Here is a 27232-nt window from a genome sequence, read left to right as displayed (position 1 = left end):
ATCAAAATCCTTTGCAGCTGCTCACTTCATATGTGAGTCCACAAGTAAAGCTAACCTGGATATCTTTCTATCTCTACGTCGTCAAATTCCAAACAATTTAAGTGGCATGGCAAAATATACTCACAGAGCTGACCAGAGGAAGACAATTCTGTTTTGCAACATCTTTTTAAGGTTTCTAAATTTATCATTTTTTTTCTGTTGCAGAAAGAAAACAAAACCATATGTGTGTCTGACTCAGGTTCAAATCCCTGATTAGCCTTATTCAGAGCAGAGTTTTTCATTTCAAATCAGGCAGAGCAGAGACTTAACCCTAGGTCTTCCAAATTCCAGCCCAGTAATCTAGCCACCTAGTTACAGACTCTCTCCAACAAAATGTTGTGGAAACTGATACATCTCCATGAAATGTTTTGGTTTTGACAAAACAGCCCAATTCCAACCAGCTCTTCTCTGCAACTACTTTCTGCTCTAAAAACATAGGACTCTACCAACTGAGCTCAAAGAGAAATCTCAAGGAGCTGTCTGTGGCAGTAGTAATAAGTAAAGTAAGGCTTTTCAGTCCAGCCTATAGACAGACAACAAATTATTAAACAGTAAGAGAGGTTTGATTTGATGAAGTAAAGGGAAGGGGAATATGGGATGGCATATCTTTACACAATACATACCTTCACACCTGGGGAGAGGATGGTTCCAATTACGACTGACTCCATGTAGACAAGTCAGTGCTGAATTTCCAATTAAGGTGTACCCAGGAAAACACTCAAATGAAATTGTTTGTCCTACAGTAAAGTCATTTCCAATCACAAAACCATTACGGAATGGCCGAGGGTCAGGACAGCTTTGCAACTGATAAGCTGAAATAAATAATAATATTTTTTTTAAAAATAGTCCTAAAATGTAATATCAGTTCTGATCTGTATTTTAATGCTTTAGTATTAGAAGCTTTACATTTTGGGTGACAAAAGAAAAGTCCTTGCTCTTCTCTCCGATTCCACCAAAGGAAGAAGAATATAAAGCCTTGCAGTCATTTAGTCACTTTATGACACAGTAATAATCAAAGACCATCTGATCTGCATGGGGGTGGAGGGGATTGTGGAGCTATACCCTGGCCAGGGCGGTAGGAAGTAATCACACAACACCATCTGGAGTTCGTTCATTCACACAGGAAGCAGTCACTGCTACATGCCTTGAGGTGTTCAGTGACCTCTCCCTTTTGCTGGTACGTGCAAAAAAGCAACAGTTTACCATGGGTTTGCATATTTTGGAGTGTATTGCCCCGACCGATGCACTAATGGGAGATATTCTTGCACTTTAGAAAGCACAAGAACTGCAGTTTTGTCCAGTTCCTGTTCAGGAGGAGAAAAGAGTGACAGAATATGCTCCTTATGCCCTCTCCCCATGAACCTATGCAAAGTTAGGCCACACTGCTGCCCAATGCATTACATATGCTGAAAGAGAACAGCTGACATTAAGGCTACTTATCTTCATCTCTACTCTTTTTTCCCCTAGCAAATCTAAAAGTATAAAAGATCCCAGCACTGAGTTTTAACATCATAGATTTACTGGTTTTTTCATAGATTCATATGGTGAAAGTGTAAAGAGTATAAACCTATTTCACAATTTCAGGTGGCCTTTTTCAAGAAGTCATGAAATACCCAGACCTCCTCTGCCTTGTATTGTAGAATTGTTGAGGAAAGAGGTGTTCCACCGAATCTGGACAATTTGGAGACCATAATTTGGAGACCATTGATTGGACCCCTATATATAGGTGAGTATCAATATCTCTCTAAAATGTTCAAAGCATTAAGAGCAATTTCATTACACATGCAGTGTCTCTTCCAAAATATATTTAATAGATGTAGCTCTGATTAATTAATAAATAATAGTAATCTACCCTTATTTAGCATTTTATCATGCTTTTGTGGTGCATAGATCTCACAGTGCTCCTTGGCAAATGGCATATTATTTTGTTCATATAGCACTAAATCTAGATTCCCAAAGAAGCCAACTAGAATTTACCTAAACATGGAGTTAGGAACATGTTAGAAGATACTTCAAGATTTGGATTATGGGGTGTGATTCTTGTCATTCTAACATTTTCTAAGAAGCTTTACTGCAGGGTGGTTTCTATAATAACATGGGGTATTCTGTTTAGTCTGGATCTTTTCCAACTCAGAAAGTGGATAGCTCATGTATCTCACATAAGCCATACCATGAAAACGGTTATTGTTTTTAAATTCGTAGGCCTTTTCTTTGAACAAGAGTGCTGATCCAATTCCTTCAGAAGGAGCCTGTGGCTATATCACCAACGACTTCATTTTTATCAGTACTTGTGCAGGAGTTTTCCAAAGAAATCACAGGCTGCTGCAGAAGGTGGATCTGGTGATTCACTGTATGGCTTTGTTCCCTCTTAGTCTATACCAAACCAATGTCCCAGAATGACCTCACTGCACATTAAGCAATGGGGACCATTTTCTAGCTTTTTTGAGATGGGGTGACCACATCTGCACGCAGTATTCAAGGTGTGGGCATACCATGGATTTATATAGAGGCAAAATAATATTTTCTGTCTTATTATCTATCCCTTTCTTGATGATTCCCAACATTCTGTTCACTTTTTTGACTGCCACTGCACATTGAGTGGATGATTTCAGAGAACTATCCACAATGACTCCAAGATCTTTCTTGAGTAGTAACAGCTAATTTAGACCCCATCATTGTATATATATAGTTAGGATTATGTTTTCCAATGTGCATTACTTTGCATTTATCAACATTACATTTCATCTGCCATTTTGTTGCCCAGTCACCCAGTTTTGTGAGATCCCTTTGTAGCTCTTTGCAGTCTGCCTAGGACTTAACTATCTTGAGTAGTTTTGTATCATCTGCAAATTTTGCCATCTAACTGTTTACCCCTTTTTCCAGATTGTCTATGAATATGTTACATAGGACTGGGCCCTGGGTATCCATAAACATCCGACTTCCAGAAGCTGGGACTGGGCAATAGGGGATGGATCTCTCAATAAATTGCCCTGTTCTGTTCATTCCCTCTGAAGTATCTGGCATCAGCCACTGTCAGAAGACAGGATACTAGGCTTGATGGACCATTGGTCAGACCCAGTATGGCCATGCTTATGTTCTTATGCTGCTTTCTTGGGGGTCTGGGAAGGCAAGGTGGAGGTTTTTTGCCTTTCCCACAGCTGGTTTGGGGCATATATGAAATGGGGGTTAGACTACGATATTGCAACTCATTATGTGAGTATGGGGCAGGGGATACAGTGGTCAGATAAAATGGACTGGTAAAAGATTTATACGAGGTACTCTTTAAAGGAGGAGAAATAGTGAGAGTTCAGGTCTCCTATGACTGGTACTCCTTTTTTCCTTTCTTACTCCCCTCAACCCTCATTTGATTTGGGGGGGGGGTGACTGGTCCCCAGCTATGGGTTGCCTGGGGACCAAGATGGGTAAACAGGGAGGACTGTCAGCAGTCTCTCCCTCCCCCGGTATATGTAAATGATTATAGACTTACCTGCACCCCACACTTTTATCCGCCATGTACACCCTGATATTTAGGAATAACGTTATGGCCTAATTAAACAACATCCAGTGTCTTCTGTCCTTCTTCTGGCATAGCCAGACAATGATATTAAGGCCCATTTTACTGTTAAATATCCTACACCTTATTTTTAAAGGAGTAGGAATATGATCTACAATGTACTGGCCACTTCCAACACAGGCAGTTATTAGTCTTCATACAGTCCCACTGTACTTTAAATGTATATAGTACTCATCTTCATTTTTTTCCCCTGAATGATTACTTGCTCTGAACTGTTAAGTAGCCTCTGCATCCCACCACACTGCCACATTTATTAAATTGCGCATAACACTTTGTTTTTGAATCATGCACAAATCTTTTCCAGAATAAGCCTTCATATTTATTTTCTAACAATGAAAAAAGAGCTATAACAATCAGCTTGTTCACACATAAGTGTATCAAATTACTCACCTTGGTATATAATATGAAACCCTTGTTTGTTCTGTGAGTAGTCACTGTGAAAATATAAGCTGGTTTCATGAGTTGTACTAAACAGAGAAGCTGGTAACTGAGGACCACTAAGTCTCCCAATAACAGTACTAGTTTCTGTAGATCCACTTCTTACTTCTAAGTAATCATGTATTGTCTCTGTTGAGAAATTTACGAATTGCAAATGCACACCTGAAAAACAATATGGGCAAACAAAAGCAATTGGTATCCAATGAATAAAGATCAATTATGTAAATTATACACAGATGGACATTAGAAATTCATGTATTGGTGGTATTAAACAATGACAATTATACTGCAGGATGTCATGTTGGTTACTCAGTACAAAACAGTCTTTCCTCTTCGTACAGTAATTACTAAACCTAATGTCCCAGCAAGAGAAAGAATACTGATGTTGAAAGTGCTGTCTCTCCAAAGACATACAAACCAAGGACTGGACCTTTGAGGTAATTAAAGATTCCATGGCATGTTTTGCAAAACTAAGGATTTTAGTCCTAATATCTTTGCCAAATTTCACTCTTGGTAATTACAGTCTAATAACCTCAATTGTACCTTTCATTTCAGTTGTGTTCCATCATCCAAGAAAAATATTCATTCCAATGGTAGTTAAAGTGATCTCTAAATAATATACTTCAGAGTGCTTTGATTTTTTTATAGGGGGGACTAGGTACAAATCAAGAAATACCATATACATAATTTATTTCAGTCGTTCAAAAAAGGGTGTACTCTAACATTATGGGATACATTTTTCAGCACTTCACAGTAGGAATTAGAAATGCAGTTCCTATATTTAATTCCCCATACACTGTGCTGAAGGATGCTCTTGTAAATAATGAGATATTTCTGCATCTTTGATTCAAGGAGGAACAACAAAAGAGTTTACGAGATGAGTTGCAGATTATCTATCTCCTCCATATGATTTGTTACAATTATTAGGGGACAGCGGGAGGAGGAACTGCTCAACCAAAATAGAGGATACTGGACCCGTTAAACATTTTCCCTTTTTATGTTGTTCTGAATAAGGTACAATGAAGCAGCCTTTCTATTTTGTCTGAAGTGATTTAATGCCACTGTACAATGATAATGCAGTGCTTTCATTACAAAGATGATTGAGCCCCTTTGGTGGTTCTGGCAAAGACAATCATCATGATTTCACATAATGTTCAATTACATATAATGCCAATATAATTATTGAATAATCATTAATAATTTTAACTATCTAAATCTTAATATTTAAATAGTATTGGTCGCTGCAACCTCTAGAGATTTCTTTCCGGATACAATGCAAGCCTTGTGAATAGTTTTCTGAGTCATGTAACATTTATATTCTATAGGAACAAATTTAGTACATGATTTAATTACAATTACTTCTGCCCCTGTACCTATGCTGTATTTGCTTTGGAGAAAATCTCATAACAACATATAGACTTCTTCCATTATAAATCTGTTCTTTCCTTCTTTGGTTCTGCCATCCTTCCAAGTTTAGGTTAACATGACTAAAACTAACCCCCCTGTTTTTTCCCTCTAAAATAACATCTATTTCCCCCATTCTCTGTTGCTGTTGGCAAAACCACCTTCCATCTAGTCATTCAGGCTCATAAACTCATAAACTCAACCAGGCTGTGTCGAAACCTTGCCCCTTTCTTGTTCTGTAACATTTCTAGAGTTGGTAATTTATTTCAGTTCACAGACCTAAAACTTCAAATGCCTCATAATCATGGATGAGTGCTTGATAAGTGCCATTTCCTCCCCTCTAGCCTCCTTGACTCTCATATTCCACGCTCACCCTTCCACTCTAGGCAAATGGCAGCTCTGAAATCATCTTTGTTGCCTGTCACTCAAGTCACAATGGCCCCTTCTCTTTTAATTACTCCATTGGGGCTCTCTTCCACTATATCAAGTTCAGACTTTTTGCCATTTCCTTCAAGTCCTTTTAAAAACTATTGCCGTCCTCCCTACTTGTCCACTTTAATTGAAATTCTGTCACCCTTTCATTTTGACTCAACATTGTGCTTGTTTGCTTCATGAATGTCTTTATATTTTTTCAATGGACCTTTATACTTTGAACACCCTCCATTAACTGATCCATACGTTTATTAGCCTCCCCTGAATTAGGCATACAATGGCACAACAAACATTTTTTTAAATATAATCAGGCCAAAAATCTCAGAAAAAATAGCAAAATATCAAATGAAAAATCCATTTAAATCAATTGCAAATCAGCCATGACTGGATATTCACATTTAATTAACAATAATTGAAAATAACTGTAAATTGAGTGCCCTTTGTTTTTAGTACCTTATCACACAAACAGTGGTTAAGATAAAGATTATTTGAAAATTAAAAAAGCCTGTAACCCAAAATTCCAACTCAGGAAAGTACCCTTATTCAAAAAGCACTTAATCGGATGCTTAAGTACTATTGAATGGCAGGGTGCTGTAGGAAAAAAAAATAGTATGTGAACATGTAATTTAAAGACTGAATCATAAAACATATGCATAATGCACAAGTGGCATCCTTAATTCTGGAATTTCCTAACTTTTGAGTGCTTGACTTTACAACCTTAATGATGTTCTTTTGCATGTGTGTGTTTCTGTGTCAGTAATCTTCAAATATATTAATTAGAAACCATTTGTATACAACATACCAAGTGTATTTTTAAAGGTAAAATGGCTCTTAACTCATTAATATGAAATCACAGCAAAGGGACAACAATAGACAATGAATAATATGGATGACCGGCACTGTTTTCTGATATTTTCTGGGGGAAAAATGGTTCTCAAATTATTTTATTTGGACAGGTCTATCATGTCGCCGAAAATAACGTGTGCCCAGGCCCCAAAGATGCATTTCGTTCAGGAAGAATTATGTTAAGTTTAATATTCTTGAATATATAGAATGATGTGGGAAATAATTTTCGTGTCCCACAAAACATTTCAAGATTTCAAAACTTTTCCCATTTAGCATTGGGACAAAATTGAGCACTTATGGATTAAAAAAAAAGGCAAAAAGAAATTTTGGGCACAAGAAACCAAAATAGGCAGGTGGTGAGGGCAGTCACCTTGACTGTAGGAGTCCTAGGTTCAACTCCGTACTCTGCCTTGCTCATGCATCCCATGACAGGGAAGGGAGAAGAATTCTCTCACCAGAAGTCTATAATTTACCGGATAATTAATTGGCATCCGTTTAACACCAATTTTTGCAGATCCACTCTTAGAAGTAAAAGGTTGCTGGGCACCAACGTAGATGCATATCTGTCACAGTGAGTCGGTTTTGTAACACTGAACATAAATGCAGAAAGTGTGCTGAAGAATTAATTTAGTGCTAAACTTTTTTCAGTATTTTTTATTTCATATGGTTTTGTTTCTAGCTTTATTTACTCATTATTCGGTGTACTATGTGCATAAAATAACATACATACTATAAATATAAAATGACTAAGGATGGGGTAAACTTTAAAAATAGTAAACTAGTTCTATATTTAAAAGCAGATAAAAGCAATTGACAGTAGTTTTGGGGAAATTTTATCATTGTTTTCTTTATGCACAAGCCCTATAACCTGATTCTCAGTTTTATGACACTGCTAATCTTTAAAATGTATTTTAAATCTACTGGCAGAAATCTGTGGGGCAATATAAATATATAAAATATTTTAAAAAATCGTTAAGTATTTTAAAGCTATAAACACAAGAGACAAGATAATTCTTGAAAGGATACATACCAAACCCAATAGGTAGCTTTATTGTCCATGTGCAATCTAAACTGCTGGGATAGTTTCCAGGAAACCCAGGGCTAAGAATCACTCCACTGAAGTCAGACATAGCACCACCACATTGTGCTGCAAAATGAGGGAGATACTTGTAGATGGTAGTTACAGGTGAGATTTCAATTTTAATCACATCACCCTTTCTTTCTTTCTTTCTTTCTTTCTTTCTTTCTTTCTTTCTTTCTTTCTTTCTTTTATAGTTTTCTGTAGAACTCACCAGTGTAGTATCTAATAGATACATTAGCTCTGCCTAAAGAGGTCCCTGGAGAAATTGATAAGTCTTCTGCTCTTCTCCCTTCCCTGGTAGAGGAGGTTCTACTTGGGACATATTTCCTCCTTTCTTCAACATATTTGACTATTGTGGGAAAGCTTTGCCAAAGAGGACAGTTTCACAGTGCACTCTGACTACAGATTGGCCTGATCTCCATTGGATGTGTATTCCATAATCAAACACCCTTTATCTCCAAGTCTTGCATAATTTTCAGTCTGGCAAACTGAAGAAGTAAATTTTATATACAATAAACATACCTAAACATATTGGAATAGGGTAATTCCATCTTCTCACTGGTCCAGGCATACAGGTAATATGTGAATGTCCCTACAATGACAAGACAAGACATATATTAATGCATTTTACAAATACAGTACACTACTTAAAATAACATGCAGTGATATTTCTTGACAACATCAATATAAATAAAAAGGAAGAGCTTATAAAAAGTTTTACCTCTATTCTTATTTTGTAGTTTGTACTTTACCAGAACATGTAACCCTTACTTGTGTGACTATCCATCCCTTTAACAAATGGCTCCATGGTTTATAATTTTATTGCTGGTACTAAGAATACAGGCTTGAATTCTGTGATACTAGCCATAACATTTTGATGAGCTGAATCACACTGTAAAGGTTAAAAACTCAAGATCCAAATCCAACTAAAGCAATTCAGTATTGTTTAATTATTAGTGTATTCCAATACTGATGTTTTAGCAGATTTGGCAAAGATATTTACATTTAGGTCAAGAAAGATGTTTTCTAAAGGATTAAGCCAGTCCTGACAGAAAAACAAATTTGTTTAAGTGTCCAGAAATTAAAACATTAGAGTTACAGTACTGTTCTCTCTAAGAAGTACTGCTCTTTTACAACACAATATGTGCCATAAATGTTCTAAAGTTCCTCCTTTGGTATATCAAGACAATCCAAATCAAGATGGTTCCATGACACACCCAGAGACAGCCACTATCTGGCTCAGCATCTCTTATGTAATCTTGAATGTCTGGGACGGGATATCAAACAGAAAGTTAAAAGAACTATAATGCATCTGGGCTCTTCTGGAAAATTATAGAGTGTATATTTCAAGATGATCTTGTTAGAACTATTTGTGCAACCTTAATTTTAAATGAGCTGCTTTTATTGTTAAAACTGTATTGCAGTTCAAAGCCTACAGTATCTATAGGAACTGTATGTTTGTAAAGCCCACACACAGTAATTTAGGGCAATTTATTAATTAGTCTGTGGCCCACTTATCTTCTCTCCTAGTAGAGAAAGAAAACATTTCCGTCTTACTGCATGCTATCAGCTCAGAGTTGACACAAAACCAAAGTGACAATATCATACTGTATGTGACAGCAAAACAGTCCAATGGGATTGTTTGTGTGTGTGTTTGTACGGTCTATGCTGTTAATTATAACATTTGGTGTTTTTTTTTCACATGTTCAGTGTGACTCATCTGTTCATGCTCCAATATTTTTGTATGAAATAAAACAAAGGTGAAAATACACAGAAATAATTGTTGTGTTGCACCTTAATGGCGGCCTCCTACAATCATCCTCATGCTGCCTTCCTTTTCTAGGCAACATAAAGAATAAACAGAGACCTCCAGAAGGTCACAGTTGAAGCTGCAAGAAAAGCATTAGGAGAGGCAGAGGCCCCATCAGCTAATTTCGAAAGGTAGGGAAATCTCAGCATTCAGATGGTCCCAAGGCTGGGGTGGGGGGGTGTTGAGGAAGGATGAGGACAGAAGTCCCAAACCCAAATAGCAGTTTGCAGAACTGAGTGAGGATGAGCAAGGAATATAATGGCAAGGAGGGAAAACAAACATTCCTGTTGCAAAAGCTCTGCCATCCTGAGTGTACATACTTTCTATTTCAGAGTAGCAGCTGTGTTAGTCTGTATCCTCAAAAAGAACAGGAGTACTTGTGGCACCTTAGAGACTAACAAATTTATTAGAGCATAAGCTTTCGTGGGCTACAACCCACTTCTTTGGATGCATATAGAGTGAAACATATATTGAGGAGATATATATACACACATACAGAGAGCATGAACAGGTGGGAGTTGTCTTACCAACTCTGAGAGGCCAATTAAGTAGGCTTTGAAGTGATAATCAAGATAGCTCAGTACAGACAGTTTGATAAGAAGCAAGTGTGAGAATACTTACAAGGGGAGATAGATTCAATGTTTGTAAGGGCTCAGCCATTCCCAGTCCTTATTTAATCCTGAGTTGATTGTGTCTAGTTTGCATATCAATTCCAGCTCAGCAGTCTCTCCTTGGAGTCTGTTTTTGAAGTTTTTCTGTTTTAAGATAGCCACCTGCAGGTCTGTCATAGAATGGCCAGACAGGTTAAAGTGTTCTCCCACTGTTTTTTGAGTATTATGATTCCTGATGTCAGATTTGTGTCCATTAATTCTTTTGCGTAGAGACTGTCCGGTTTGGCCAATGTACATGGCAGAGGGGCATTGCTGGCACATGATGGCATATATCACATTGGTAGATGTGCAGGTGAACGAGCCCCTGATGGGCTCATCTTGATTATCACTTCAAAAGTTTTTTTTCTCCTACTTAATTGGCCTCTCAGAGTTGGTAAGACAACTCCCACCTGTTCATGCTCTCTGTATGTGTGTATATATATCTCCTCAATATATGTTTCACTCTATATGCATCCGAAGAAGTGGGTTGTAGCCCACGAAAGCTTATGCTCTAATAAATTTGTTAGTCTCTAAGGTGCCACAAGTACTCCTATACTTTCTATTGCTGTCATTCATGCTACCTCCTGTTGCTAAGCAGAGGGAGCAAGGAACTCCACGGCAACCACTTACATGACCAAAGCCAGAAAGTGAACCAGATTCTGCTCCTGAAGATTTACAGATCTATGTTAAAGATTTGACTGTGGTTGGGATTTCTAAATCTTCATGAGCTGCAAACATAGAAACATTAAAACCATATATACACATGGTGTCAACTTAGGCATACTAGTCATCCCATATAACTCACTCTGGCTGCCCAGTATAGAACAGGATTCCTAATAGTTTCTTTACTGGACAACAGAGACCTTAGTAACTGTGCTTATTATTAAGAGGAAAATCCTGTTGTACCATTAAGGGTGTAAAGGACCCCCTGCCTCAACAGAGGAAAGTTAGGCTATGAGGGGGGAATTTTAGGCTACATCTGCACTTGGAGCTGGCAGTGTGATTCCCAGCTCACACAGATGTAGCTGTGCTAGCTCTGCTCAAGAGCAGTGTAGCCAGCGGAGCACAGGCAGTGGCTTGGGATAGCCGCCCAAGTACATACCCACTTTTTGGAGGACAGTTGCATAGTGGTAGATCATACATTTGACACAAAGAGATTTATCAGCCCTGCAAAACCATAATCTAGTCTAGTTTGATGACATTTTCAGTGTGGAGTTGATATAGAATAACTTGGACATAAAAATATTGAAGAAGTGAAAGACAGATTTTTGAAACTGTAAAATTGACCTACCTGAAGGGAATATCCCTGATCACAGTGGAAAGAGACCACATCTCCAACCATGTATCTATCGCCAATTTTAATTCCATTGCTAGGGGTCTGTGGTTCGGGGCAAGAGTCCAAACCTATAGCTGTGAAAAGTTGAAAAGTTTAGCAATTAGAGTGTAAACTTCATCTGTTTTCAGTTATAAACTGCTCTGCATATTGGCTGATGCTGCATATCGGCAAGTGCGAGGTGGCTCTCAGGTGCGTCCAAGAGCCCACTGTTAAAATTCTGCCAACCTGTGTGTACACAGCTTTCATCAATGAGTTATTCTTGTGGCTCATAAAAAATACTTCTGAAAACAAAAATGTCTTTCTTTTGGAGTAAACCAGACAGCACAAAATGTGAAGTGTTTCACCTGGAATTTTCAGAGAAAATTTAGTTTTTCTCTTTAAAAAAGTGCATTTATATAGTATATTCAAATTGAAAGCTGATAGAGCTCTTAGTGGCATACAAAATATGTCACATAAATTAGGTCCTTTATGAAACGTATTTTGCATATCTCTAAGAAGTGTCATCCGCCTAATATTGTAATAGCATCAGTACTACTTTATTGATAACACCAAAATAGAAAAACAGAAATCCAACTTAAATGCCTGCTATTTAGGAACTAATATGATGATTTTTTAACATATAATTGAGACGCTAATTCTTATCCTAAAAAAGCAAGCTGTAGTATATCACTTTTTAAATGCATTTATATTGCTAGATCGCGGCTCCCATTGGCCCGCACATCCCTTGGCCTGCTCCACTCTCCGCAGCCCCCATTGGCCTGGAGCGGTGAACTGTGGCCAGTGGGAGTCGTGATCGGCCGAACCTGCAGACATGGCAGGTAAACAAACTGGCCCGGCCTGCCAGGGTGCTTACCCTGGCGAGCCGCGTGCCAGAGGTTGCTGACCCCTGGTATATTGTGTCAGCATATTTATAGTAGGTTTTCTCATATCCTAATTATCTTCATATCTGTTTCTATGCAATGACAGTGTAAATACAGAAGAAGAACTAGTGCTAAAATAAAGTATCTGCTCTACTACAAAATGCCCACTTTCAAGTGATCACCTAACCTGATCTAATTTACTTAGAACATGCAACACAAATGTCTGACACTCTAATGAATTACAAACAAACCAACCACTTACCATCTTGTCTTAATGCAATGCAACCAAAGAATGAGGGTTGGTTTCCTTTGCCAACATTCTGCTATCAAAATCATGATTCAGCACACTGCAGAATCCCACCACCTTCCCACCATGAAGGAATACAAGGGAACAGATAATGGGGGCTCATTCTTAAAAGACTTAAAATTTCCCCTCATCTCACGGCATAATAGGATCTCCCAGTCCCTGTGGGTCATGTGCTCAGGTTTACCCCAGAAACTGGAACCATAAAGCCTCTTATCATGCTCAAAAGACACTGGACAGAAGTTAGGACCATATTGATGATCCCAATACCATTTTTGGTGGGGGAGTGTTGAAGGATGGGGTGTTATTTCTATGCTTATTATCCCCTACTTCCAAGACACTGTGAGAAAAGTGGAAAAACAAAACAAACCAATAACCAAAAAGCCACCTTGCCAATATTGCCCAGAAGGAAAAGTTCCTTTCTGACCCCAAAAGGTGATTGGGTTTGACCCTCGACAAGCCTGGGAACCCAGCTCTGACAGATACAGCACTTATAAGGCAGAGGAGTGGGGCACCTTCCAGCAGCAAAAATGACTATTGTGTGCTTGGGGATTCATACTATGGGGAGTCGTGGTGAGGTCTTTCACTGGAGCCAATCATCTCCCCCATCCTCCTAAACTGGCCAATGCATGCCCAAGCAAAGTGGAGATTGTACTCTACTCTCCAAAGCCCAGGCTCAAGTAGAACCACTATGTGCACGCTGAGCAGGCAGGAAGACAAGCCTTAGTACCCCATTGCCTTCTTCCAGGGAGTGGCCACCTCCTCTCATCAAATCACCCCTCTCAATCCCTTGCTAAGATAAGAAGGGATATTTGAAGATGCCTTTTCCCAATCTACAATAACTCCTATCAAACCATATGCGATGTAATGAAGAATTTGTCTTCTTGTCACATTAAACAAATACATGTAATGAACCAGGATCCAGAGGTCCATCCTTGATAACCATTGTTTTGTTGTGACAGAGAATGGGTTCTCACAGTATTCCAGCAGCACAGAACAATATTGTTTTTGGTGGTGATGGTGTGTTTCTGTGTGAAGAGCATGTTTCGTATTGTCTTTAAGTCTCAATTATACAAGTTCTACTATTTTGATGGTTATAAGGACTGTGCTCACATGCAAACACACACACACACTCATTTTTTGAGATTCCATATATTGTAGAATAAATTGTGATGTTTTTATGCTCCTACATATTTGTTCTTATAATTGCGGATTATGTATATGCTACATTTAAAACCATATAAGCACTTTTGTGTTTAATTATTTTAATATTATACTTGATGAGTAATTGTCATAATTTTTACAACTTAATTTCTTCCTCGGTGATGATTCACTTAAACGATAAATTTCATAGATTTCAAGGCCAGAAAGGATTATAATGATAATTTAATCTGACCCACATACCACAAGTCATAGCTCTTCACTCAATAATTCTTACATAGGACCAAATACTTGTGGATGAATTAGAAAATATCTTTTATATCCATAAGTATTTGGTGGACACCAAAACTTGTCACAGTATTCTGCCTCACCAATATTGTAAGGAGAAGTAATTCCAGTTCCCTATCTCCACTTTTTATACATCCCAGAAATACATTAGCACTCCAATCCACAGCATTCCAATGCAAGGCCACGTTCAATTTGTTATATACCATCACCCAAAAATCTTTTTTAGGACTCATTGTTTTCCAGGATACAGTTCCCCTCCACCCCCACCCCCAACCCCGCAAGTGTGGCTTATGTTCTTTGTTTCTAGATATATGACTTGTTAAACAAATGTACAATTGTGTCTCACACACCAAACTCTCCAGATAGATCTGTAGAAATGACCTATCCACATTTTAATTTACTACTGCATTAACCTTTGTGTCACCTGCAAAATTAATCAGCAATGATTTCATGTTTACTTCTACATTATCAGTAAAAATACTAAATAGCAATGGGTGGAGCACAAATACCTTTCAGACTTCACTACACCCATGCTTGCCCATTAAGAATTACATTGAGATCAATCAATTAGCCACTTGTTAATCCCTTTAATATATAATTTATTGAATGTATATAGTACTTTTTTTATTCAGAATGTCATGTGATACTAAGTCAATCAGTTTGCAGATGACTAAATATATTATGTCGACACACATACATGTATCAAACTTCTAATTTAATCAAAGAATGACATAAAATTAATTTGACAAAATCTAAAGTCCATGAAACCATTTTTTCTGTCAAAAAGCATGTAAATTATATTCACATCCTGTATGTCTTTATTGAGATTTAGATTAAATTCAACCCTTTAAACAAGAATGATGACCATGACCTCTAAATCTTATATACAAAACCAACATGTATATATGTATTTATGTATGTATATCCTTTTATAAAGTGTCACTTTATAACAGGCAAAAAATACTAAGCAAAACAAATAGTAAAGAAGATCTTGAATAGTTTACTATCCAAAGGCAAGAGTGGGTATGGCACAACTAGCAATATATACAAAAAGTGCTTCTTTTTTACAAGGTGATAACCACATCTTGGGCTGAATATACATGGGGACCAAGGCTCTACAGGTATTTTGGATTCAGAGTTTATTAGCCCAGGATACACTTACTGCAGCATTAAGAGAAGGCAGCCACAGGTTATTATTATGCTGAGATTTTTAATAGAATATTATGAGTTAAAATGAAAGAATATAAACTATAAAAGCTTAAAAGCATTTGGTGCATCCCCCTCACTCCTCCATCCTATCCTCCTTTTCTCCTTCTTTATTTCCCAGTCTCCCTCCTTCATATGCATCTTTCCAAATAAACTTTCTTTTTGGCAATGCTCTTTCTTTCAGATTAATGGTACACATTTTTATATTGTTTCAAAAATAAATTTGGAAGGAGGAACTGGTATTCCATTGCAAGCAACCAATATAAACATTATGAAACTTACCGTGGGGACAACAGAGATAATGGAGATCAGAAAAGTTTAACCAATCAAACAAACAAACAAACAAAAAATAACCTTTCCCTTTTGAATATTATGCTGTATTTATTTATATTCTGGAGTTTTTCTTCATCACTCTACACATGTGAGAAGTTGAGGTAGTACCCTTTCAGAAGGAAAACAGCTGGAAAATTCTGAGTACAGAATCTAACCAGATCAGAAGAATTACAATAACCAATACCAAGTGTACAGTTATAAAGAAATGACCATGTAGTGATTGTGCAAGATCTTGCCTTCTGACTAATTAATATAGACTGTCAAACAATCAAAGTACTGGATTTGCATACTGTAAAACTGTCAGAACTGTCAACAGAACCAATTAGTGCACAGGGAATTGTGCACTTAGGAAAAATGTAAAGAACTCTATCTATTACTGTCAGAATTCCTGCACGAGGACTGGCTGAGACAATCCAGGTTAATCATAAAATATTGTAAAAATTATTGTTATAAATAAGTAGAAATGAGAAGACGCTTGTATTACTACTACTGTCATCAACAATGAGAATTTCTCAGATAATTCTCTTCTCTTCTGTTCAGGTTCTTATACCATCCTCATCATCATATCTGAACTCTTTCCAATACTTCATTAAGCAACATGACTAAAATCTGCCACATGTGGCTTTTAATTGCTTTCATCTTTTCCCTGGGGAAAAGATGTGTTCAATGAAGTGTTTTGTTTTGGTGCATTTTTTTTAAATAAATTATATATACACTTTGACAGGTGTTTATATTAGACAAGATCGAAGAAGTATACTTTACACTTGGAGCAGAAGGTGATGAAGGTAGTGATTGTTCTTAATTAGCAGAGGATGTAGTACAAGTCACTAGTATAACAAAATAACAATATTAACAGCACTTAGCTTTAGTGCAAGAGCATTTCATTTTGCAATAGACATTCCGGCTTTCCACAAACACTGGCGACACTTTTTTGAGAGATGGTCTATAACTATATAGGCTTTTAGATGGAATATGATGCTAATGCTGCTGACTCTTCTCTTCCATGTGAAAAAACTTATTTTAAATGAATTTTGTGTATTTGATTAGATAATTACAGTATTTAGTTCCTTCACTGACTATTGTGGAAACGCACAACAGATTAGTGTGCTTTGGCTAGATTATTTCAGAAATGAATGTTCTCTTTTCAGATCTACATAATGGAATGTTTTTTTCGCTATATCAAATAATACATTTAAAATATATATTTAAAATTATTGGCAGTGTCTAAGTAAATATTCTGAATTAGTCCAATAATACAAGGTTATTATAATTACTGTAATAACAATATGCATAAAAAGTACTTAATCTTTGTCTCTTTTGCCTTTGGTTATGGACTCAAAATTTTGTGCAGGTGTTATGTATGAAAATTTACCTGCATTTACTCCTCACAATGGTGTGATCAGAAAAGCATTCACACCCGGGAAAACATAAGGGGAGTGCAAAATGAATTAGACTTGCCACTCCCAGCAACAAAGACTGCAGGTCTAGTCTTATTTCCACTGACTTCAAAGGTATCAGTGATTGGCTCATTGTGTGCAACAGGTTGAACTTTACCCCTTCACAGCATACATGTATGTCTGAAAAATAACATCTTTCAACAAACTCTTTGAATTAATCTATTCTATGGGCATTACCTGTATATTCAAGATGAAACCCAGCAGCTGAAACACTAATATCAGACTGAAAGTTTAGGTATAAGTTGTTAGATGTGCTGTTGAGCAGTGGAGGAATTGTAGTTCCTGAAAAGAGAAAGTAAAATATTATTCCATTATGACTATGCTTAAAAGATGAAATACAGAGTTATTCATAAGTAGCTATATGATATTCTTCCAGAAAAAGGTAAATAAAAAAGGCACAGAAGTTCACCGCATGTACTGTATAACCAGCTTCAACTAGAGGGCATCGCTGTGGGAGTGTTGTTGTATACCAGTTCCTCTTAGAGATTTGATAACATGCTCAATGTATCACAAGCTTGGAGGCGAGAGCTGTAGTTACTAGAGCCATACGGTCTAATTTGCAGGTCTCCCACTCACACACTTTTATTAGGAAAAGGAGTATTATTTATTAGAGTGGCATAAAAGAAAGGTGCAAATACTATAATCACTGTGATCTGAAATAGTTACAATTAAATATAACAAGAAATTCTTAACACATCTCCATTATTAGTCATCTTATTACTTGTCATTATCAAAGCACACATGGGTATTGAGGAGGATTTTGGAGGACAGGGTAGTGGCCTTATAGAGTAGTTCCTGGATGACATTTAGCAAATAAGGAAGGGGTGGAATGGAAGAAAGTGCAAAAAGGGTGTGGATGATCTAGAGAAGATAAAAGCTGTACTGTAAGAGATAATGGAGATTTTTTTTAAAGATAAATCAATTAATCAATGTGATACTCACACTCTTCTGCCAAGAAACACAGAGAGAAACACTTCTTTTGGTTCAGGACTTTTGTGCTCTTTCATTTTGTGCATTGTGACAGCTATTAAGAGTTTTCTTTTCATGAGAGGGTTGGCTGAAGGTTGGGGAAATGGTGGATATTAATTGGCAGTGCTTTATATTAAACTGTAAAGTATGGTTTTAATTTAATTTAAAGGAGAAGGCAGCCAGAGAATGGGATGGTTAACTATTTATTAAAATTTCTCTAAGTTTTGTGCCCTCACAAACCCCATTGCAGGACTGGGGACTAAATAAACAATAACATTTAAAAAAAAAAAAAAAAACAGAATACATTAGCCAATAAATACAGGAGTGTGTTTTTGGAACCTAAGGCCATTATTTTTCTGTATGCATGAAACCACTTAATCATTACAGCAGCAGGAGATGACATCCATGGGAATGTTGCATGTAGTTTGAGGCCCTCTAAATTACACAAGTAATATTCTTTATAAAAATCTTTCTAGTTTTCAGCATTACAATTCAAGGCTCTGTTGGCTGGAACAAAGACTATAACAAGTGTGAACTGTCACCTTCAGAAGAAACACAGAAAAGAACTACAAAAAGCTTTGTGTTTTCAATAAAGAGCTGCATCTATAATTTACTTAGTATACACTTTCTTAACTCACTCACCTGAATAACTTCCAAGCCTTGGAGCATTGTTGTCAGCACCATCGTAAAAGTCCAAAGAGTCCCAGTTGTGCTCGGTAGCAAAATTCACAACCTGCACCTACAAATGAAAACGGAAGGCACAGAGTATGGTTTAATTTAGTTACAAGCTGTCATTTTGAATCATGCAAAAGTTATGTAAAGCTATGCTCTTTATTGGGAGTAGAAAACCCCAGCTCCTGAAGCAAGCAAAAAATGTTTCTTATCTGATTTTTCAAATCTCTGATTCTGACTTATAAATGTTGTGACCATTAGGTAGGACAATATGTTGCCTCTGAAAGGAACCACAGAGCCTTGTGTCTAACTGAGGACAGGATATGGCTTGATGGATGATATTTGAAGACCACTGAGGGGGAAAATGGAACAAAAGGCCAGATTTATAAAGGTGTTCAGGCACATAAAAATGTACATAAGAATGGCCCTACTGGGTCAGACCAAAGGTCCATCTAGCCAAGTATCCTGTCTTCCAACAATGGCCAGTGCCAGGTGCCCCAGAGGGAATGAACAGAACAGGTAATCATCACATGATCCATCCCCTATTGCTCATTCCCAGCTTCTGGCAAACAGAGGCTAGGAACACCATTCCTGCCTGTCCTGGCTAATAGCCACTGATGGACCTATCCTCCATGAATTTATCTAATTCTTTTTTGAATGGTTATGGTCTTCGCCTTCACAATATACTCTAGCAAGGAGTTCCACAGGTTGTTATGGTGTTGGCCTTCACAACATCCTCTGGCAAGGACTTCCACAGATTGACTGTGTGTTGTGTAAAGAAATACTTCCTTTTATTTGTTTTAAACCTGCTGCCTAATAATTTCATTTGGTGACCCCTAGTTCTTTTGTTATGAGAAGTAGTAAACAACACTTCCTTATCTACTTTCTCTACACCAGTCATGATTTTATAGACCTCAATCAAATCTTCCCTTCCAAGCTGAAAAGTCCCCGTTTTATTAATCTCTCCTCATACAGAAGCCGTTCTATACCCCTAATATTTTTGTTGCCTTTTTCTGAACCTTTTCCAATTCCAATATATCTTTTTTGAGATGGGGTGACCACATCTGCACACAGTATTCCAGATGTGGGTGTACCCATGGATTTATATAGAGGCAACGTGGTATTTTCTGTCCTATTATCTATCACTTTCTTAATTATTCCCAGCATTCTGTTTCCTTTTTTTTTTTTTTTTTTTTTTCTGCTGCTGCACATTAAGTGCATGTTTTCAGAGAACTAATCACAATGACTTCAAGATCTTCTTCTTGAGTGGTAACAGCTAATTTACACCTCGTCATTTTGTATGTATAGTTGGGATTATGTTTTCCAATGTGCATTACTTTGCATTTATCAACATGAAATTTCATCTGCCATTTTGTTGCCCAGTCATCCAGTTTTGAGAGATCCTTTTGTAGCTCTTTGCAGTTTGCCTGAGTCTTAACTATCTTTGGTAATTTTAAATCATCTGCAAATTTTGCCACCTCACTGCTTACCTCTTTTTCCAGATCATTTACGAATATGTTGAAAAGGACTGGTCCCAGAACAGACCCCTGGAGGACACCACTATTTACCTCTCTTCATTCTGAAAACTGACCATTTATACCTGCCCTTTGTTTCCTATCTTTTAGCCAGTTACCAATCCATGACAGCACCTTCCCTCTTATCCCATGGCAGCTTACTTTGCGTAAGAGCCTGTGATGAGGGACCTTGTCAAAGGCTTTCTGAAAATCTAAGTACACTATATCCACTGGATCCCCTTGGTCCACATGTTTGTTGATCCTCTCAAAGAATTCTAATAGATTGGTGAGGCATAATTTATCAATTTGTTCCAAAACCTCCTCTAAAGATATCTCAGTCTTTTAAGGTGTACAACCCCTTGACCTGGTTGGAAATTTTTTTGAGAAAACATTATTTTTTTATATCAGACTTATCAAAACCTTTCAACAAACGTTCACCAAAAGACAGGCAGGATCCCAACTCCCTGGTTTCCTGCCCACTCATCTACCAAGCTGCTGAGGAACCCGGGCTTCCAGGTTTGGCCAGTTCCAGGGCAGCCCTGCCATACAGATTACCCTGGGGCTGGAGACCCCAGCGCTTGTAGGCTACCTGCCACAGAACCAGAATGAAAGTTCTGAGATCCCCAGCTTGAGACAGAGCCCTCAGGGTTTCTATGTCCCTTGCTATACAGCAAGGAGCCTGACAGCCCTGGAAACCCTAAAATCCACAGTTAGAACTGGAACTCTCAGGGCTTCAAGACTCCCAGAGCTGACTATGACTCCCCAGGCTTCCCCAACATGGGGAGACACACTGGGGTACCCCTACCTTCCTGAATTAGAACAAAAATGTTTTCAAAATGTTAGAATTTCCCATTGAATGGAAATTCCAAGTTTCACCCAGCTTTATGCAACACCCCCTTGTAGGCATTCAGCCCCTTCCTGACCATTGTCAGACACAAGGGGTAGCAAAACCTATTGGCTCCAGCTTACTTAATGGGAGGATTTATAAAACATCACCCCAGTCCTGAATGGCAGGAAAAATTACAAGGGGGCAGTAGGGAAGCCTTCCATGGTTACACATGGTCATGCCTCCCTTGACTCTCATAGAGTCATAGATAGGATATTAGACTAGATGGAGAACTGATCTGATCTGGTAATTCCTATATTCTTCTACCAAGTACAGACAGATTTTTTTTTCTAGTCAAGTAGTTGGAGATCCAATAATTAGCTTTTACACTAGTGACACTATTATTATGCATACAATAGTTTATTCCTTTTTTAAAATCTTAAAAAGAGAATTGCCTCCTTAATTATAAACTTGCTTTTTAACTTTCTCTTGTACATATTAAACATGTTACTTTTACATCTAATTTGTGTTCTTTGCTCTTGAATTATAGGACACAATAAGTAGGCTCATGTTTGGTTTTTTCTATATTATTCATTAATTTAGGGGTTCTCAAACTTCATTGCTCTGCGACTCCCTTCTGACGACAAAAATTAGTACATGAGCCCAGGGCAGGGGACTGAAGCCTGAGCCCTGCCACCCCAGGCGGGAAGGCCAAAGCCAAAGCCCCACCGCCCTGGGTGGGAGGCCTGTAATCTGAACCCCATCACCCAGGTTACAGGCATAAGAATTTTTCATTAATTTCAATAGGCTTTGGCTCAGGCCCATATTGTAGTAAGTTTATAACTATATATTTATTTCCCCCCAACAGACAGAATTTTTAAGGCAAATCTGCATAACCCACTTGAGAATGTAATCCAGACATGTTTTTATTCATGACAAGGAAATTTAATTACACAATTTCAATGTCTACAGTCTGCAACAAATCATTTTGCCTTACTGAAATAATATATTGCCAATCATAAATGTTCCAGCAACGGGTTCTTTTGGGAAAAGGGTGTAGATATATCTTTTCAAATTCCTCCACCGCCCATATTTAAAAAGAATTGTGTAACTAATTCCATTGTGACAGTTGTTAATTGCTTAGTAAAATGTTTATGAATCAATTATCTTTTCATACTGTCATCTCTGCAAAGATCAGCTTCAAACCTATGATGATAACAAGAAAATTATATATATTCTTACTTGAATTCCAGCTCCCTCTGGCACTGTGATCTTCCACACACAATTCAGATTGTTGTCATAAGGCTCAGGGTAACCAGGAGACAAAATGGTTCCTTTGCGCTTAGTTAAAATTCCACCACAAGGTACTGGAATGAAATTCATGGAGCAAAAAAAGAAGTTTGACGCATCACTGCTTTAGAACTGAGAAAAGATGTAATAAAAGCTAACACATTGATCAGTATACTAGAGATGCAAACTCTTGTAAAGTGATACTATATTTTGAAATTCATGTTGGCCTCAGGAAAATTATAATTCCTTATACTTCAAATTCTATTTTTAAATTAATTGAAAAGAATAAAAGAAAATTTAAAACAGGGTAGCTATCTACCAGACAAAATCATGTTAATATCCCTCAGACATGGTCATTTGAATTTTAACAAAGTGAAATCGGTTTGAATGTATCCTACTAATCTTATAAAAATAAAATAAATATTGATACTCATTAATAATGAACTTTAAATAGTTATATGTGATCTAAATATATAAGGGGAAAGAACTTGGCATAAAAACGAGGTTTTGATCAATGCTACAATTTTGTTGCCTCAGTAACTAATTTAATTCTAACACTGGAGGGCTTCTATTCCAACTCCCAAGCTATCACGTTTGCTTATGTGAGTAATCTCATTGAAGTCCATGAAGTTAGTAAAGAACTTATGATAGTAAAGAAACTCATGTGTTTGCAAGATAGCATACATAATACCCAGTCCCAAAGATAAATAAAATAATAAAATAAGTAAGTCACAGGAATTCAGTAGTGCAAACTGTTGGTTCTTGATGCTCAGCATGAATGAAAACATTGCTCAGGTCACTTGATGCTCTAACAAGAGCAAATAAAAGAATGTTAAGGCTTAATCTAGATACAGGTATTCTGCTGGCTTTTTAATAGCTTGAAGAAAAGATTGACGAGATGTTTTATCTTTACCATTAGAAGCCAATACATTATTCCTGTGTAACATTTTCAACTCCTTGAGCTGATTTCATTAGATACAAATACGAGGATTTAGAGAAAATGTAGAAGAACACAATTTATCTCAGTAATGAATACATTAGCTATATTTTGTACTGCACATAATTGATAGAATCTGTTGGACACTACATTGATAAACTAAAGGTCAGTGTCACTTAAACTGTTTAAATAATTACTGGTAAAAGCAGGAGCAGACAGAATGATTGATGTCTGATATCTGTAAGGAAACACTGAAGCCTTCACTAGAGAGTTAAGGCAATTTAATATGGTCATGTCTAGCACTTCAATTATTAAACCGATTTAGTTCAATGCAATTTTCAACTCATACATATTTTATGACCTTTACTGGCACACTGATATGTGCACATGAAGAGTCATTGATACTTTTGGCCTGTAACTCTTTCTCATTTCAAGTTGCTTAAAATCAGACAGTGTTCTCTTTCACATATATAAATGGTGCATTAATACAGCAATAGAATATTGCAACTAGTGACCAAAAACAACACTGTTGCTAATTGAATTTATTCTATATGAAAATCAAAGTAAATAGTTTTTTTTTTTTTTTTAAGATTATGTATCTACAATGCTGAATTGGGTCCAGTGAGTCAGATCCTCAGTTAGTGAAAATGTGCATAGGTCTATGGATGTCAATGGTTTTATACTGTTTTATACCAGTTGAGAATCTGTCTAGAGTTAGACCAAATGTCCCTGTAACTCTGTCTAGAGTTAGACCAAATGTACCAAATGTACTTTTTAACCTGGAAAAAAATGCATTCTTTCTGACCTACTACAGAACATTGGTGTAACTATTTCTAAGTCCTTAATAAAGTAGTTCTTCTGGCAACAGCATACAATATCTTGTCAGATTTCTCAAGTGTGAGAGCATTTTAGTCTTGCAGGAGGTCAGGACAACTTCTGAATCTTGATTAATGAGTAGTCATGGACTGACATTGATGTAAGTCTAAAAGAAGCTGATATATAATTTATAGCTGCAGGATATGTACTGTCATGTAGCTACTGAAATGTCAAAGCAAGGTTGGGCTAGAAAGTGAAGATGAAAAGTGAAGGATTCATGACCTCATTTAGGCTAAGTTAATATTGTGTTAACATATTACTTTGCTGAATGAGAGCCCTTCTGACATACTCTCTATGTTCAGGGTATTCGGTGGGTAAAGTATGAGTCCAAGCCAGAAAATCAGAACAAAAGTAAGCAGTAAGAAGGTAGAGGATGGAAGAAAAGGAGTGGATTCAGACTTAAGATAACATTCTTCATTGTAGGCAATAATTAGACCGATACAAAAATGTAGCCTTTACTCACCAACACATGTAGGGAGGGAATCGTTCCACTGTGCCAAAGCATTCGGTACTGAATCACATCTAATTGCTATTGATCCATAGAGGATGTATCCTGGATTACACTCAAAAAGAACCAATGAACCAACTGCAAATTCATTTCCAATCCTTTTTCCAAATCTTGGTTCAGGCACAGAGCTGCACTGTGTTGCACTTGTTCTTGGAACAGCTGCATACATGAAAACCATTGTGGATTCTTAATTTTATATTTGGTAGAGAAACAGAGATTTTCAAATGCAGATGTCTAAAATTACTTGAAAAACATTCAGCCGTGTTGTCAGTTAAGAAGATTTGCATAATCCCCAAATGAATCTTCAAAAATAAGGATTCCATGCATCTACATCTAAATGCAATTACTATAAATATTGCAGATTAGTATAAATATTGATATTCTTTGCAGGTTTAAAACCACATTATAGTATCTTTCCTGAGACCTTCCTAAAATGGCACTGAAATTGTATACTTTGTTATGAAATATTCAGCTAACATACAGTTTCAAAACAGTATTGATTTGTTCGTTAGATGTTTGCATTTAGTGACTACAGGTTTAAAATTGTGAGTTCTGCTGGTCAGGATGGGATTCAAATTATCTAAAAGAATGAACTAGAGGACATATAATCATTTCAATGTCTGATCCTTAAAAAGATTAATAATGTAAATCAACTGAAGCACCTTAATAATAGCAAGTTTACTGATTCAGCTTATGGTAATACTATTACCATTTCCGTTACTCATATTTAAATAGAAGGATAAATCAGCTTGAGCAACCGGCTGGACTGAAAATTAGTCAGATTAACAAAAATTGGTTTCATAACTGATTTTTCAAATCTGGAAGCCTTTCTTATGCTTCTCAAATATCTGATTTTATTTTTTAAGAATATTTAAAATCATGTATAATTGAGGATGTCAATAACAAATAAAAGGATTTTTTTAATACAAAAATGGAGAGAAATTATACATCTACAGCAGTTTAATATTTTCCACTACATTCCAGGCCTGCTCATCCCTAGTGATTTCTCTGTTTAATCAAATACATTTGTCAAAATAAAACTTAAAATATTAGTATAATTCATTTATAAAAAAAATATGGAGGGATTAATGCACACAATTAATTGAAGCATTGTTCCAAACTATTGTGTTGCTTACCTTGATATACAAAGTGAAAACCTTTAGCTGTTACTGGACCCACTGAAGTAAATCTAATTGTGATTTGATTACCTGAGCTCAGTGGAAGGGATTCGCCTACTCAAACAAAACAAACAGTGAATTATCATAAACAATTTTCAGTAACTAAGCCTCAACAACCACAAAATATACTCTGCATGAATTTAATTTATGAGACATATACTATAAACTTTACTATTAGTCTAACCTTGTTTGTCTTTCATTCCTGTAAGATTTAGAGCCTGATTCTCATCTCACATTAATGGTATTCCTTCTGATTTAAAATCAAGTCTCTAAGTCTTTAAAACCCTTCTGACATGCACATAATCTACTCAAATTATAATTTGCTATATGTTCTCTACTATCACTTATAAGTATTTTAATATCACATTTTATATAGTACATTGAAAAACAAACAACAATTTTGACAGAAAATACAAAATGAATAAACCAAAAAAAGTAACTGGGCTAGTTAAATATTACCAGAAAAATCCAAGAAAACTGCAGATTAAATTTAGTCTTCATTCTTTTTATCAGCCCAAACTGTTTTGAATCACTACTGATTGATTGTTTCTTTTCAAAATGTTCATATTATATTTTCAGTGCAATTTGTTTCAAAGAAAAGATGACAGTAGTTTCATCTTTTGCTACATTACCAGTCTAAATCACTTTTTAGTAAATAATTGATGCATGACAGTTCTATTAAAGAATACCTGAATGGGATCCTGAGAGGGAGGATAATAAAGATGATTGCTGTGTTGGGCCATCATACACCTCAACCACATCATGGAGCGATGTCTGGAAAAATACAAACTGGCCAAACACCACTGGTCAACAGGAATGAGAAAAAGCAAGAGAAATTGATTACAAAAAAACAAAACAAAACAAAACAGAGAAACAGAAAGAGAGGGACCAGAACATATGTTAATGCCATTTTTTTTTTTTAATTGAAGAGGACCAGCACTTATTGGTTAATTTTTCTGACCAATGTCATAACAAAATTAAACATATTTCAAAATGTCTAATCCTATATAGTTAAAAAAGCATATCTAGTGATATCACAAATTCATTTTTATAAACATTTTAATCATAAGAAAGAAAAATCATAATTATTCTGCAGCTGTTTAATGCAATATCCTTCTTGTTACACTATAATTTTTTGCAACTCCTTCCTGGGTTGTTGTTGTTTTTTGTTTTTTTCTTAATCTTATAGGCCTTTAGGAAGTTTCATTTATTTTGATATGCTTTATTTTTCGTCAGAACTTCA

General features: G+C 36.5%; 1 protein-coding gene across 4 annotated transcripts in view; it reads right to left on the bottom strand.

The window, feature by feature from the left end:
* CSMD3 (CUB and Sushi multiple domains 3) overlaps positions 1-27232 on the bottom strand; it is a 1152075-nt gene that overhangs the window by 174552 nt on the left and 950291 nt on the right. For 3 of the 4 annotated variants that reach the window (XM_054020295.1, XM_054020294.1, XM_054020296.1), the window contains 11 exons: positions 26679-26792; positions 25948-26043; positions 24767-24970; positions 22443-22567; positions 18831-18927; positions 17397-17501; positions 11566-11684; positions 8337-8406; positions 7764-7880; positions 4004-4213; positions 663-851 (listed from right to left, as the gene is read on the bottom strand). In XM_054020295.1, coding sequence (XP_053876270.1) covers positions 663-851; positions 4004-4213; positions 7764-7880; positions 8337-8406; positions 11566-11684; positions 17397-17501; positions 18831-18927; positions 22443-22567; positions 24767-24970; positions 25948-26043; positions 26679-26792 — 1446 coding nt within the window. The remainder of the gene's footprint in view (positions 1-662; positions 852-4003; positions 4214-7763; positions 7881-8336; positions 8407-11565; positions 11685-17396; positions 17502-18830; positions 18928-22442; positions 22568-24766; positions 24971-25947; positions 26044-26678; positions 26793-27232) is intronic. The other variant, XM_054020297.1, reaches the window with a different exon arrangement.

Source organism: Malaclemys terrapin, chromosome 2 (assembly GCF_027887155.1).
Source record: "Malaclemys terrapin pileata isolate rMalTer1 chromosome 2, rMalTer1.hap1, whole genome shotgun sequence".
NCBI lineage: Eukaryota > Metazoa > Chordata > Testudines > Emydidae > Malaclemys > Malaclemys terrapin.
The sequence above is the reverse complement of the archived record's forward strand: the minus strand, read 5'-3'. Positions and strand labels throughout refer to the sequence as shown.